Source organism: Cadophora gregata (genome assembly GCF_030347475.1).
Source record: "Cadophora gregata isolate MNR1 chromosome Unknown scaffold_6, whole genome shotgun sequence".
Lineage (NCBI taxonomy): Eukaryota > Fungi > Ascomycota > Leotiomycetes > Helotiales > Ploettnerulaceae > Cadophora > Cadophora gregata.
The window spans coordinates 206,181-219,842 of NW_026695929.1; the positions used below are offsets into that span (position 1 = coordinate 206,181).

Sequence of the window (13,662 nt, forward strand, 5' to 3'; positions counted from 1 at the left end):
TGACTAAGAAAGATCAGGTATTCAATTAGCGAGCGAACATTTCAACCTCGTCTAGTCTTGTCTACGTATTCATCTATCCTGAGCATGTATTTCTACACTTCGGTGCACCAAAGGGACAGACCAAACAGCACATGCGTACAACTCTCCTGCGTCCTCACCCTCCCACCATCTCCACTTCCTTCCCGTACCCTAATCACAATCATAATCACCATCTCACTCATCTCCTGCGCAACATACCACCTCCTCAAAACCCCCCGCTACCCGGCAAAAGGACTCGTACAACTAAAATGCGTCGCCGTCGTCCCCCCATCCCCAAACGCACTAATCAGCGCCTCAATCGCCGCATAACAACCCAGTCCACACACAACCAGACTCCCCAAAAAATACACCACATTAAAGGTACTCATCCAGAAACTCTTCCTATAGCCTCTCCACCAGCGTTTCAAGCCGCCATCTAAGCGCGTGTACTTGCGTGTCGTGGGATCGAAGGTTTCTTCGGGGAGCATGGCGTGGAGTTTGATGTCGAAGCCGAGTTTGAGGAGTGCGGGGAAGGTGTAGGTGAAGTTGCCGATGCAGAAGGCGCCGACGAGGGAGGAGATGTCGCCGATGTTGGGGACGGCGGTGGCGATTACGTACTGTGGGGGTGGAGGGGGAGTTAGTAAGGGTGGTTGGCAGGAGGTCTAGTAGGGGGCCTGGAGAGGAAGGGGGGTGGAACTTTTTAAAGTTGAAGGATACTGGAATGGAGAAAGACTTACTGCGACTCCCCAGTAGACGGGGACGACGAACACCCAGGCGATTTTGCCGCGTTTGGAGGTTAGAGGGGGGAAGTCTGTTGGTCAGTGTTAGATACGTAGTTGTGAAATGGTGGTGGGAAAGAACTTACTGAAAAGCTCCATGAGGACGTTGTTGTAGATGACTTTGATGCCGATGTTACCATACAAGGCCGCTGCAATGAGACCACCTGTTTGTAAAGTTAGCATTAAGACTCCAAAGGAGAAGTGAAATCATGTAATATATATGGTGGCGGAAGCGGGATTGGAATTTGACACACCCATAATAGCCAAGATGTTACCAGCAGTTCGGTAGTTGAAAGGCGTGATACTCTGAATAGCCGAACTGAAAGTATATTGTCCCTGGTACGAATATTGAAAGATACCGAAGAACATGTAAACGAAATAGATGAAGAGATCTGCAACAATCATTCCCTTCCAGAAATCCCCTACGATAGGCATAAGTCAGCACTCAGATCCCAATTTCTCGCTCAAACATTAACACAAGGAGACAACTTACAAGGATTCCTCATCTCAGCCAGCAGATTGAAGAAAAGCATAGCTCCTCCATAAGCGTAAATAATATTGTTGATTCCCTGGAAAGAACCCAAGAACCCCACACCCCCAGACGCATACCCATAATCCGGAGTCCCCGCAAACTTCCTAATCGGAATATGGCTCCCCACCGTCCCATTGGGGAAATTCACCTCCCCAAACGGCACCGCAGTCGTCGCCCCAAACGAGCTAAACATCGCCGCATAATTCGGCTCACTCGTCGCCGCCACACCAATAGCCAGAAAACTCGTCACGACAGTCGTCAGAACCGAGAAGTTAGCGAGCCAGCCGAACCGCTGGAGGGTTCTGATCTGGCCGAGGACCATGCCGAGGAGGGCGATGATGAGCAGGCAGATGACGAAGCAGAGGCCGTTGCCGTGCTCGCCGTTGCGGCCGATGGAGACTTGGGAGGCTTTGCCGCCTTCGGAGAGGATGAGGACCGCGACGAGCATGATCATTTGGAGGGATTGGAGGACGTTGATTAGGTGGCGCATGGAGGGGCCGTAGACGCGGAAGAAGGCTTGGCCGAAGTCGCGGAGGGGGTGGCGGTCGGAGTCGGCTGGGGGGGAGGTGTTAGACTTGTTTATCTCTGTGGGGAAGATTTTAGGAATGTTGTGTGGGTTGGTGGTACTTACTGTGCATGTAAACACCCCAGACATACCACCCTGAGACCGAAGCCATGAGACCGAAAACAGTGTAGAGTGCGACTCCAGGTCCATATCCAGTGTTTGAGAAAGCCCAGCTGATATCTTGTCAGAATGATATGGTAGGTTCTGCTGGACGGAGAACTTACGGAGCACTAGAAGGACCGAGAATATCGGTTGTGATGAGGAAGAAGATAGATCCCCAAGATGCAGTTCGCGTAGCACGTGAGGCTTGTCTCCATTCCAGATCAGTCACGGTAGACCTGTGAAACATAGAGCATTAGCACCATCTCTCTCATCTCTTCTACAATTCTCAATCGTCCATCCATCCATTGATTAATATAAACACAACCTCAGAAACCAAAGCAGAGAAAATACTCACCAATCATTATGCGTAGTCGTAATCTGACCCCCCTCAACAACCGCATTAATCTCATGCTTATGCCCCTTCGAAAACCGATTCTTAATAATCCCCCCAAGCGAGAACGGCTCATCCCTCTTGATATTGTTCTTCTCATACGCACGCTCCTCGGCTCGCGTGATCTTCGCATAGTGCAAGTACTCTTCGAACAGGATGTCAGGGTCGTTGTGGACTTGAGCTGCTTCGATGGTGAAGCCTTTTGCGAGACCGGCTTCGTGGCCGTTGTCGAGGGCGTATTGGTTGGGGTTTTTCTTCTCGCCTTGGCGGGGGTCGCCGCCGTCGAGGGCGAGGTTGGCTAGGTTGGACATGGTTGGATTGGGACGGCTGGGCTGGAGTGTGCCCTGATGCGTGGTGAGGAGGGGGAGAGGACGAGGAGAGGAAGAGAGGAGAGAAGAGAGGGGGGCAGTCAAGGGAGAGTGTTATATATGTGGGAATAGATGGGGAGGTAGATAACGCAGTGGAGTGTATGAGATCGCGTACTGTACTTACCAATTGTGCATACCTGCGACCCAGTTGATCAAATCAAGCAAAATCACTTCCGAATTACCAACAACAACAACCCGCTCAATGCCCATGCAGACCTTCGTGTTCCAGCTAGGTGCAGCCTCGGCTTCATTGTCGGCCTCTCGTCCGTATTCTTCCCCAATTATCTAGTCCATATTATATCCACTCTTCAATCTGTATCCACAATGCACTAACTCCTTTAGGACAATCACGACCTCCAACCCTTCCCTTCAGTCTCGCCTCCCAGATCCTAATCCCCAAAGCCCTCAGACCCTCTCATCACCCTCTCTCGCCCATACCCAATCCAATCATCCTCCAATCACCCCTCTCATTCTCGCCCGCCAAGTCCCCATTGCGGCGTAAACACAGCGCCTACCTCCCCTCCTCAAACAGTCAGACTCTCAATCTCAATCTCACCCTCATCTCTCATTCTCATTCTCACTCTCCCAAAAACGGCAGCTGCAAAAGCAGCCAAGCCCGTAATTCATTATTAACATAATCTCAAAAAAATGATTACCTAGATGATCCGCATATCCCAAACCAAGCTTTAGATCAAGACTTTGCCAATCACGAACAAGCTCCTGATAAGATATACCAAGGGAGATCGTCGACGCCAGGCTTAGATGGGAAGGTGTCGATGTGTCAATAATGTGTCATTGTCAAATGTGGATTCATGTCTCTAAGCGGGGGTGCGAGCTAGGGGGCGGGGAGAGTTCGTGCTTGTGGTCCTGCTCGTGTGCATATCTCCATCTCGCATGGATAGGTAGGTGGTTTTGCTCCGTACCACACTTAGGTAGGCAGAGTGGTGAGCTCGGTTTCGCGTATTGTATTTTGTATGGTGTAGGTAGTGCGAGTAGCGGACCCGACCTGGCCTGATCTGACGTCTACTGTTGTTGGTGGGTGGCTTCGCTTCGCTTCCCGGGAGCTCGGAAGGGACTACTGTAATGCTGACTACTATACTGTAATGTACGGGAGAGGCACTCACTAAACAGGCTTCTTTACCCATATTGGGTAAAGGGTAAAGAAGGAATTGTACTACTGTTGGTTCGGGATTACCTAGTGATACGCGGGATTATCGTATCTACAGTAGTTCCCGCTGCGCCGCATGTTTGATTTTACTCCGGAAGAGCTAGTGGAGGGGTGACTTGGAAGGAAGCTACTGTTCTGTTGACCTTCTTGATGCGGTTTGATGCGAGCTGGTATACTACGTATAAGTTTTGTTTGAAGGACCCGAGATATCCGAGGGTTTGATGATGGGTTGATGGTGGAAGTATTGATGTGGAGTGTTGGTTGGTTGAGAGCTTGTGGAACACAGGGTGTCATGGAGGAGAATTGAGATAACTTACCGTGCCGTGTAGGGTTCTTCTTTTTCATTTCCAACCTCATTTTCTCTGGTTTGGTCTTGATACGACATAAGTTCGATCTCGATTTGCTATGGAAGTAGCAGAAATATCATGAATAGAAAAAAGAGGAGATGGAATGGTAAAGTCCAAACTCCAGAGGTACAAAGTCCGAAATTCCAGTGTGCTCCCCGAACCGGATCAAAAACCACGATCTGTATACTCTATACCTGCAAGTTTATTTCTCCCTGCGTCATCATTCGCCGCACCATCCTGGCACCACATTAATTCTTCTCGAAGCTACAAGCCCCTTCCACCCTGGCACCGAGGTCCCAGCATTCCATTTTACCTTACTGTTCCCCACATAGACCCACACTGCACACTTTCGAGGAATGATACACAGACGACCCCTTCCCCCACACGACCCCCCCCTTGCAGCCAATAGAGGACTGCTATTAACACTACTTAGCACATTCACACTTGTACTACTCCTGAGCAGATTTCCAAAGGTTACAAACGGTTAGGGTTAGTAGATTAGTTAGGGTTAGAGCGTAAGTATAGCACGGGGTCCCCTCTGGGGGTTTGCTAACCAAAGCGTGCGAGAATGTGATTTTAATACCTTTGTGCCTTCAATTGTTCGTGGTTTTTGAAGCTTCTGATTCGTCCGACTACAGGGGGGGTCGTCTGTGCGTCAATCCTCACACTTTCCAACGTTGTCCAAGACGGGATAGATCCACACATCATCCATCCAACCTGCCGTCCACATCCGACTTTGATTTCACGTCTAAACCCACTTCCATTCAGTCATATACCAATATCCATCCACACCTTCTCGGACTTGTGCTACCTGAATGAACCATCGAAACCAATTCAGGCCAATGACTCCAAACCATCCCAAACCAACACCATCTGACTGAATTAAATTAACAGCCCAAACGAACAACCACAAAGCACCACACAAAGCACCACCCCGACTCAACCCAACCCAACCTGACTCGACCCAGCAGAACAGAACTCAATAATACAGTAGAACCAAGCTAGCTAGCTACTCATAGATAATCATACCAATACTCATTCTTCTTCTTCCCAAATAAGAAGGTCCATTCTACTCTTTATGACATATCTATGTATGAAAGCGGCGAACCTCACGTCACCTCACCTCGTCTCGGTAACAGGGTCGGGTCGAGTCCTGGTAATGTATGTAAGCAGCAGCGGCATCTCGGGAAATAATTAGAATGCTTGAGATGGAGTAGGTTGCTTGGGATGGAGTAGTAGGTATGCTTGAATAAGTTAGGTGCTTTTGCACAAGCGAGCAGGCGAGTAGTAGAGAAGCAGCCCCCACCTGGGACACACGTGAGTGAAGCGAATCCGAACTGTGATATCTCTATATCTAGACTACTACTACTCCGTAGACGTCATTGGTTGGTTGGTTGGTTGGAGATTTGGTATGTATGTAGTAAGCTGAACTGGGTTGAGCCGAAATGAGGTTGATGTGGTTGATGTGATTTTTTTGATGGAGGGAGGTAAAGGTATCTGATGGTAGGTATGTAGTTGAAGGGCAGGGTGGGTGGTGCATAGTTGGGTGGTTGGTTGCTTGGTTGCTTGGTTGCTTGGTTGCTTGGTTGCTTGGTTGCTTGGTTGCTTGGTTGCTTCGTTCTGGGGGTTTTCAGGTTCAAGAGTAACTGTGATGTAAGCAGATTGATAAGGTGAGATAATGTTTATAGTTGGATGGAGGAGAGGCGGGTGGGCTATTATAAATGAGCTAGCTGATAGGATGAGAGAGAGATGATGAGAGAGAAAGATTGTGCATTTCGTCAGGAATGAAGAGAGGGGGACGAGAGAATGCTGATCTGCTCTTCTGGCGAGATTATCTAACAAGTCTTCCATTTTGAACTTTCTTTTTCCAGCCGCTTGTTCGTCTTCTCCATAACGACATTCATCTTCTCCCCTCTCCATCTCCCCTCTCCATCTCCCCTGACAAACCATCTCATCTACGAATGCCCACTAATAGCCTTCGGAACGTACGACTCCTCAAGATATTTCTCCTCCTCATCCGTCAAAGTCTTCCCCCTAATATCAATCAACTCCTCCAACCTATCCAGACTACTGAACCCAATAATCGGGCTCGTGACACGTTTATTGATCCACGCTAGCGCCACGTGGCTCATCTTCCAGCCCTTCTTGTCGGCGAGTTCTTGTACGCGCTCGATGGTCTTGTTGTCTTCAGGGGTGAGGCCCTTTTCTTTCTCGGGTGCGGACCGGGTGGTGCTGCCGAGGGCGGAGAGGGGTCGGGCGAGGTGTCCGCGGCAGAGGGGTGCCCACTGGATGGGTTGGGAGTTAGTAGGTTTGATGGTGGAGTGGGTGCGAAGGAAGAGAGGTTCGATATCTCGGAAAGGGAGCCAGGGGGAAAAGATATGCTAAAATACCGGGATCAAGCCAACACCTGTATCATTACAGAATCTATTCATCTCCCTCTCCTCTTCGCGGTACAACAGGCTGTACTGATTCTGCATACTAACGAATTTGGTCCATCCTCTCTGCTCAGCAACGAACTGCATGCGGGCGAATTGTGTAGCCCACATGCTGCTTGCGCCGATATATCGGACCTTGCCGCTGCGGATCAGGTCGTGGAGGGCTTGCATTGTTTCTTCGATGGGGGTGTTGGGGTCGAAGCGGTGGATTTGGAGGAGGTCGATGTAGTCGATGTCGAGACGTGCGAGGGAGGCGTTGACTTGGTTGAAGATTGCTTGACGGGAGAGTCCTGGGTTGTGTTAGTTTATGTTTCTATCTCCTTCCGTCGCCCACTTGCGCCACTGATACGGTGTATTCCTCTGCCTCCAGCTTCTGCTACAAATAGCACTACGAATGTGAAAAGAAAGACAACTTACCACCCTGATTCACATAGTCCTTGCTGGCTCTAATCTCCTTAGGAAAGAAGAACCCTCTAACCTCCGGTGTCTCACCCACCGACCCATGACACTTCGTCAAAATAACCAACTTATGTCTCGGGATATTGTACTTCTTGATCGCCTTGCCAATGATAATTTCTGAAGCTCCATTGCTGTACACATTGGCTGTATCCCAGGTATTGAGACCGCGATCGTACGCAGCTTTGAGGAGGGGTAGGGACTACGGTGTATTGTTAGTATTGACTCAATTGCAGGATGGCGGGACATTGCGGGAGAGTGTGGTAGGAGGTATGCGGATGGGGATTTTTAACTGATTGGGTGCTGGGAGTAGGGACATTGGAGCAGGACATACCTCTTCTTCGCCAGCAACCCAAGGTGCCCATTTTGGATCTCCGATACTCATTGCACCGAGGATGGGCACTGAGACGCGCAATCCACTCTTGCCCAAGTTGACATATTCAACCTTACTGGCCTCGACGCTGGCCTTGAGAGCATCGGGAAGTGGTGGTGCTTGCATGATTTCGTATATTGTGGTGTTTTTGTTTCAATTGTTTGCCGCTTTCGTTCTATTAGGATGTGCTATAATCGCCTGCTGTGCTGTGGTAAGTTCAAAAATATTAGTTAGGAGGAAATATTGTATAGCAAAGATCCGCAAAGCCCGTAGCGCAGGTCTTCCTCTTATACCTTTTCCACTCGGCCAAGCTTTGAGTTTCAACTGGGGGGGAATCGCGGGGTTAAAGTCATAACACCGCTCCCGCGTTGATTGCATCACCCACTTACTCTTGAGTGGTTGGTGGCTTTTGCAGATGAGGGGAAGCTGGAGCTCCAAGCTTTGAGGTTAAAAGAATTGCCGCCAAGACTGCGGGCGGTGAGAGCGACAATTTGATAATCCCCCGGCGGTGGGGCATTAACTCCGAACCGGTTTTGCGAACATCTAATTGGCTTGTTGGAAAGCTTCTATGCAGGTGTACGAGTATGCAGGGAAGCTGTGGATAAATTGGAGACCCTTGTGGATAAATCGGGTTGATGCCATTCAACATTCTCTTGCGTCATGAGGTGACGATGGGATGGGCTTGCAAGGGGTCATGGAGGGGTAAGTAGAGTGGGGTGTTTGCCGGCTCTGGTGGATGGGAAGCGAGAAGTTTATGAGAGGTTTCACTAAAAGTAAACAAACCCAGGTGAAGATTTTAGCAATTGTACTTCGCGGTATTTGGTTATCAGTTACTCGTTGATGAAATTCAAGATAAAGTGCTGATGCTGGGTTTGAATCCATAGGGTGGACAAAATGACGGGTTGTTTGGTTGCGCCAGGTTTTAGGGGCATAGGATGTTGCTTTGCTGGCTTTGTGCGGGGGCATGAAATCTTTGGTCGACATTCTAAGGGGGACGGATAAAGAGGGAGTGCTGGAGTGGTTTCCGGACGTGTTTGAAGTGAGTAGGGAGAGGATGGAAAGGAATTTGAGGGGATAGTGAATACTAAGGTAAGTGAGGTGGATGGGAGTTCTTCAGTTTGAGACAAATTGGAGGAAGCATAGTATTGATAGCCTTGCAGAGCTGGACATTTGCTCCACAAGGACAGAAAGTTTTTGGTGAGCTGGTCTTGGACTGAGGTCTGACAGCATACCGATGTGTTCCCGTTCAGAAATTGACGGTATTGGGCGGTGGGAGTTGTAATTGGGCGTCTGGTGGACTCAATCAATTAGAGTCGTCGTTCCAATGGTTTGATTGTATAAGTCAAATGAAGAGAGGAAGATAATGAAAGCATATTTGACCAGAAGGTGGAAATGTTCAAGCTTGTTTACATGAATAAATTAAGTCATTGGTTTCTCACGTGATATGATCAGCTTCAGCAGAGGTATCTACTACATATGTACTTAAACCCAGGTCAACGGCAAGAGCTACAGTATTCCCTCTCGGAAGTAGATCGTTCAATTAAAGACGTAACAAGAATCTAAGCATCCGTAATAGAAAACTTTACCAGCAAAGAACACTTTGTCTCCCTCCCCTTCAAATCCAACATCCGAATGAACCTCCAATCTTGCACCGCATAAAGCAACCTCACAGCCGCAACAGCAAAAACAGGATTCGTCGCAAAACTATCATCGCTCTTAATCAGGATCCGCAAGAACACCATCTCATTCTCCTCATACTCCCACTCCAGCGTCTCATCCCACACGGGGTCTGTAGTCGGACTATTCTCGCCTTTGTGCAGAAACCCCAGCTTATGCTTCTTGTATGGCGCAGTTTTCCGCTTCGGTGGAGAGCTTTTGATGTTGTCGGGGTGCATGAGCATACATGTTACATATGGTTTGATCTCGTCTGCTTCTCTGCCTTCCGGGAGAGGAAGTTGCGATGCGCCGGCGACGTGGAGACTGAGTTTCTTCATGCGGCCTGTACTGAGCTTGCCGGTTCCGCCGTGGCGGAGGGCAGGTGGTTTGAGGACATAGCCGTCCGAGCCGCTGAATAGCGCTTCGTTGACTTGCATTCCTGCGCCGAAAGTCTGCCAGTTCAGAGCGCAGATTTGGGCCCCGATACCCCAGAAGGGGATGGGCTGGAGGTTTTTGGAAGAGATGCGGGTTCCCTTTGGGAAGACACGCATGAGGTGGTGGGCATTGTGGGAGCCGATTTTGGGGCTGGCTTCGGGGACTGCCATGTGTGTGGAGAGACCGGATTCGGAGACGTTGATGAGGTGGTGATGGGGGCCATTGGTGAGGGTTCCGGAGGCATACCAGGAGTTGTCGCTCGGTTTGACGGATTGAGCGTATACGCCGAGCTCGGCGAGTTCGGGGATGATGATTGTTGCTGGTGCAGCCTTTTTCTTATCCTTGTAGGCTTGCTTCTCTTGTTTCTCTGCCTCGTCTTCGTCTGATGAGCTTGAGTCGTCGTCGTCGTCGTCCTCGACCTCTCCGGGTATGTGGTGCTCAACGATGACGACGATCTTGGATCCTAGCTCTTCCAGGCGGACATGTTGACCACCGTTCTGTTCATCATGACCTTCATCTCTGATTGCTTTACTCAAAAGACGGTCACCCCAGACTTCGGTCATTATTTGCACGAGACGTAGCTGGCCATGAGCACCGCAGTGATTCTCGAGAGAAATGAGAATTGGAGCAGCTCGGTAGCCTTGTTCGTCAACGGCCTCAGCAGATTCCTTGTCGTGGACGTCTCTAATGGTCTCACACACGGAGCGAAAGCTGATATTGGAGACAAGAGTGTATCCGTGGGTAACTTTAGGCTCATCCGGATTGTCATCGCCATCCCAGGCATCAATCTCAACACAGCGAGAGCCAGCATGCAGCGCAACTTCATATGCCTCAGCCGACGAACTACCAAAAAGTTGGTGAGCCATCAAGTAGGTGTTATGACTTGAGCTGATGAAGTATTCAGGTAGCGGATGTGACCTGTCTGTGAGAGCAGCTGGGACATCAATATGGGGCTTCTCCAGGAGGTCCTTGAGCGCCCCAGTGGGTTGGTCAGAGCCATCCACGCCGGCATCCTCTTTTGAAAGCATATTTTGAGCCACAAGAAACGACCGTAAGGCAGGGCTCGCAGTGAGTTGATTCTTCGTGATGCCGGACTGACGAGCTGAATGTCCACCACCTGCGACACTTGCCGAGGTTGTTTCTTCTCCTTGCTCGTTATCGTCGTCTGACTTCTTAGGCTTTGCCTTGGAGCTGAAGTCCATGTCACCCAAGCGGGCTGTGATGTTTTTCGTCCACTCCGCCATAGTTTGAGATTTTGAAGGGCAGTTTTGACACTGGCTACAGGAATGCGGGGTTGTCTGAGCAGAGAAAGCGAGTCTGTCGAACAGATCTAAAGGTGCGTCTCAAAATTCAGATATAAAGTGATCGTGGTTTGTGTAAACTCTGAAATGTACACAATATATATGGCCTTAGCTGTTGTTCTCAGAATCTTATAATAACAGGTTCAAGGAGCTGAGGAGGAGCATCAGCTGTTGAAAGAAGATGTCTCGCTTGGAGGATGACATAATGCGCTAACCGTAAGGAGGGAATGCCAAGCTCAAAATAGCATCAAAACAGGGTTCGCTACAGGGCTGAAAGATACCGAGTTTTAAAAGAGGCGATATAAGCTCTACACTGGGAACCAGTTGCCGTGAACAGGTACACAGACTGCTGCGCCCTACCTCATTAGTTTTCAGTAGAGCAGTTTAGCGTTTGTTTTAAGGCAAGTCCTAGGTATTGGTGTGATTACGAATTTAGTCAAGTGTTTCGGAATTAGAAGAGGGGTGCCGTGACCATCGAACCAAGCTTTTATTAGCGAACCAAACTTTTGCGCAGTCCATATTCCAATACTAGCACCTCAGGGCTTGTGATTTATGATACAAAAGTGAATTTATCTCTGTGGATTATTCACAGCAAAGTTAACTCTGTTTCCATGGATGATTCACAGTTTCGCGCCTAATGAAAGGAGTCATACACGACGTCTTAGCCACAGCCTTTTCGCTCCGTCTTCCCCAGCCTCTTTTTCTATAAATTATCCGCCAGTTTTGCTCACATTTCCCGAGCTGCAGTCTCATAGTAACCTCACTCAGCTATCTTACTTCAGCTACCTACCCCCATCAAGTCAAACGTATCATCGTCACGAAAGCCTCTCACTAAGCACCACAAGTTCCGCAGCTGTCCCTGGCTCTCTCTGAAGATCAACATCAGACATCTGAATTACTACACTATGGTTCAAGGTGTCAAGAGACGATATCGATCAGACCCATCTGATCCAGGTCGTAAGTTAAAAGCCTTCCAAGTGAGGACCTCCTCAGTGTTCTAATAGAGTTATAGAAAGCGGCGCAGTAACAATTGAGAAATACCTTGCCGGCAAAGACCCCTACAGAGTCGCCCCTCCCAATGAGATACCCACTCCGTGGCCTTATGTCAAGTGTCTTGTGACACAAGAAGCCGAAGATCTCTTTGTGAAGATCATGCACGACTGTGAGAAGATATGCGACGAACACTTCATCACAATTCGAGATGTCAGAGTCGATACACTAATGAGGAAAGATTTCGAACACAAGGGAACACCATGTCTGATCATCGACACGAATGATACCGATACTCGTCGTTGGCAGGAAGCTGCTACTGATCTTCACGACCTCGTTCAGAAAACGAGACCTCGGAACCAGGAGATGTTCAAGGTGGAAGTCAGAAACTCATTGAAAATGTACTCCGACGTATCCTCATGCTTGCCAGATGACAAAAACCTTCTCCAGTACATCGAAGACATTCAACCTAGACTCTTAGAAGTAGTTCAGGAAAAGCTCCCTTCGAGCTGGACAAGCATCGCGTATCACATGAGAGGATCCAGGACCTCAGGACAAGCCGCACCAAAACCCACTGTCCTCGTGTTTGTCAAGCCTGGTACTAGCTATTTTTTTTGAAGAAGTCGAGGCCAAATTTATTCAAGCATTAACCACATCAACCTTTCCAGCCATGCAAATGCATCTGGAGATTCTGCCAGGGACGATCTCAGGTGCTATCGACATGGACTCGGACCCCAAATCCTTGTCTCACATCACCAGTACGATGCCCTACAAGGGCGTATCTATTGGCGCCAGCAATCTGGTCGATCAGACAGGCAGTCTTGGTGGTTGGATCAGATTGACACGCAAGTCTGATCCGAGCCAAACTCTTGACTGCATGATGTCGGCATATCACGTTTTCGAGAACGCCGATGAAGAGGGAGAACTTGACAATGCTGTCAGCGGTATCGGCTTCTATGGAGCTCATTTGGTACCAGACATTGAAGTAGTTTGGCCATCGAACCTCGATGAGCAATACACCAGATCTGTCTGTGAGAAGAAAGTAGCTCAAGGCTCTAAGAATCCAGAATTTGCAACCGCACTCTCAGTTCTCAATCAATTAAGAGGCTCTGGAAGAACTATTGGAAAAATCCGATATGCATCTGGTCACGCCACTCGAACACCTAGTAATGGACGTCTCGATTGGGCCCTTGTTCCTTCCCCAAATACGTCACAGCTCAATCGCCCGCCTCAAGTAATCATTGAGAGCAGCCGTTACATCGAAGGCACGTACGCTCCAAAGGCCAATGATTACGTACGGAACTTTGGCTCGGATTGGAAGAGAGAGGACTGGGTTGTTCGAGCCGGGAGGACGTCGGTGAGACAAGGATTTGTGAACAAGGTCCAAAGAGTTGTTAGGTGGGAGGACCGGGAAAAACACGCACACTCGAACGAGATAGAAATCTTACCCCTTAATAATGCTGATTTCTGTGGCGCTGGGGATTCCGGATCCTGGATCGTGAATGAGAGATTTGAGTTGGTCGGTATGCTCATTGGGAATGCCAATGGCCAGGAAAGGGAGGGGATTGCAACGCCGATAAAAGATCTGATAGATGACATCGAGCGTAGGACTCACTGCAAAGTGTCGCTGCCATGAACATGACCAGAATGTAACTAGCCCTTTTGTATAAAATATTCTAGATAGAAATGGCAGCAATGATATTGGCTCGAAATACCATCAAAACAGGGTTCTACGCAGGGCTGAAG

General features: G+C 49.0%; 5 protein-coding genes across 5 annotated transcripts; 2 read left to right on the forward strand and 3 right to left on the reverse strand.

The window, feature by feature from the left end:
- Window positions 1-66: 66 nt before the first annotated feature.
- Window positions 67-4,540, reverse strand: ONS95_015061 (uncharacterized protein). Its single transcript, XM_058508746.1, has 9 exons — window positions 2,880-4,540; window positions 2,352-2,731; window positions 2,119-2,232; window positions 1,961-2,067; window positions 1,291-1,884; window positions 1,052-1,219; window positions 884-961; window positions 756-829; window positions 67-635 (listed from the first exon to the last, which is right to left on the reverse strand). The coding sequence occupies exons 2-9, from the start codon at window positions 2,696-2,698 to the stop codon at window positions 258-260; spliced, it is 1,860 nt and encodes a 619-aa protein (XP_058358012.1). The 5' UTR covers window positions 2,699-2,731; window positions 2,880-4,540; the 3' UTR covers window positions 67-257.
- Window positions 4,541-4,893: 353 nt separating this feature from the next.
- Window positions 4,894-7,814, reverse strand: ONS95_011891 (uncharacterized protein). Its single transcript, XM_058505491.1, has 4 exons — window positions 7,496-7,814; window positions 7,123-7,363; window positions 6,661-6,995; window positions 4,894-6,555 (listed from the first exon to the last, which is right to left on the reverse strand). The coding sequence occupies exons 1-4, from the start codon at window positions 7,658-7,660 to the stop codon at window positions 6,226-6,228; spliced, it is 1,071 nt and encodes a 356-aa protein (XP_058358013.1). The 5' UTR covers window positions 7,661-7,814; the 3' UTR covers window positions 4,894-6,225.
- A 1,279-nt stretch (window positions 7,815-9,093) lies between these two features.
- ONS95_011892 (uncharacterized protein) lies at window positions 9,094-11,406 on the reverse strand (the record flags this gene model as incomplete). The annotated part of the gene is made up of 2 exons (XM_058505492.1): window positions 11,142-11,406; window positions 9,094-11,077 (listed from the first exon to the last, which is right to left on the reverse strand). The coding sequence occupies exon 2, from the start codon at window positions 10,867-10,869 to the stop codon at window positions 9,094-9,096; it is 1,776 nt and encodes a 591-aa protein (XP_058358014.1). The 5' UTR covers window positions 10,870-11,077; window positions 11,142-11,406.
- Window positions 11,407-11,831: 425 nt separating this feature from the next.
- Window positions 11,832-12,534, forward strand: ONS95_011893 (uncharacterized protein; the record flags this gene model as incomplete). The annotated part of the gene is made up of 2 exons (XM_058505493.1): window positions 11,832-11,883; window positions 11,939-12,534. The coding sequence occupies 2 exons, from the start codon at window positions 11,832-11,834 to the stop codon at window positions 12,532-12,534; spliced, it is 648 nt and encodes a 215-aa protein (XP_058358015.1).
- A 52-nt stretch (window positions 12,535-12,586) lies between these two features.
- Window positions 12,587-13,552, forward strand: ONS95_011894 (uncharacterized protein; the record flags this gene model as incomplete). The annotated part of the gene is made up of 1 exon (XM_058505494.1): window positions 12,587-13,552. One exon carries the CDS (start codon window positions 12,587-12,589, stop codon window positions 13,550-13,552), a length of 966 nt encoding a protein of 321 aa, XP_058358016.1.
- Between the last annotated feature and the right edge of the window lie 110 nt (window positions 13,553-13,662).

Bases quoted from the DNA above. Each gene is read 5' to 3' on its own strand.
- ONS95_011891 (XM_058505491.1), bottom strand. From the start codon at position 7,660: ATGCAAGCACCACCACTTCCCGATGCTCTCAAGGCCAGCGTCGAGGCC. The intron at 7,364-7,495 runs GTATGTCCTGCT...AATACACCGTAG, and splicing joins GGGTTGCTGGCGAAGAAGAG to TCCCTACCCCTCCTCAAAGC. The intron at 6,996-7,122 runs GTAAGTTGTCTT...AACACAACCCAG, and splicing joins GGACTATGTGAATCAGGGTG to GACTCTCCCGTCAAGCAATC.
- ONS95_015061 (XM_058508746.1), bottom strand. From the start codon at position 2,698: ATGTCCAACCTAGCCAACCTCGCCCTCGACGGCGGCGACCCCCGCCAA. The intron at 2,233-2,351 runs GTGAGTATTTTC...TATGTTTCACAG, and splicing joins ACGACTACGCATAATGATTG to GTCTACCGTGACTGATCTGG. The intron at 1,885-1,960 runs GTAAGTACCACC...CCTCCCCCCCAG, and splicing joins CTGGGGTGTTTACATGCACA to CCGACTCCGACCGCCACCCC.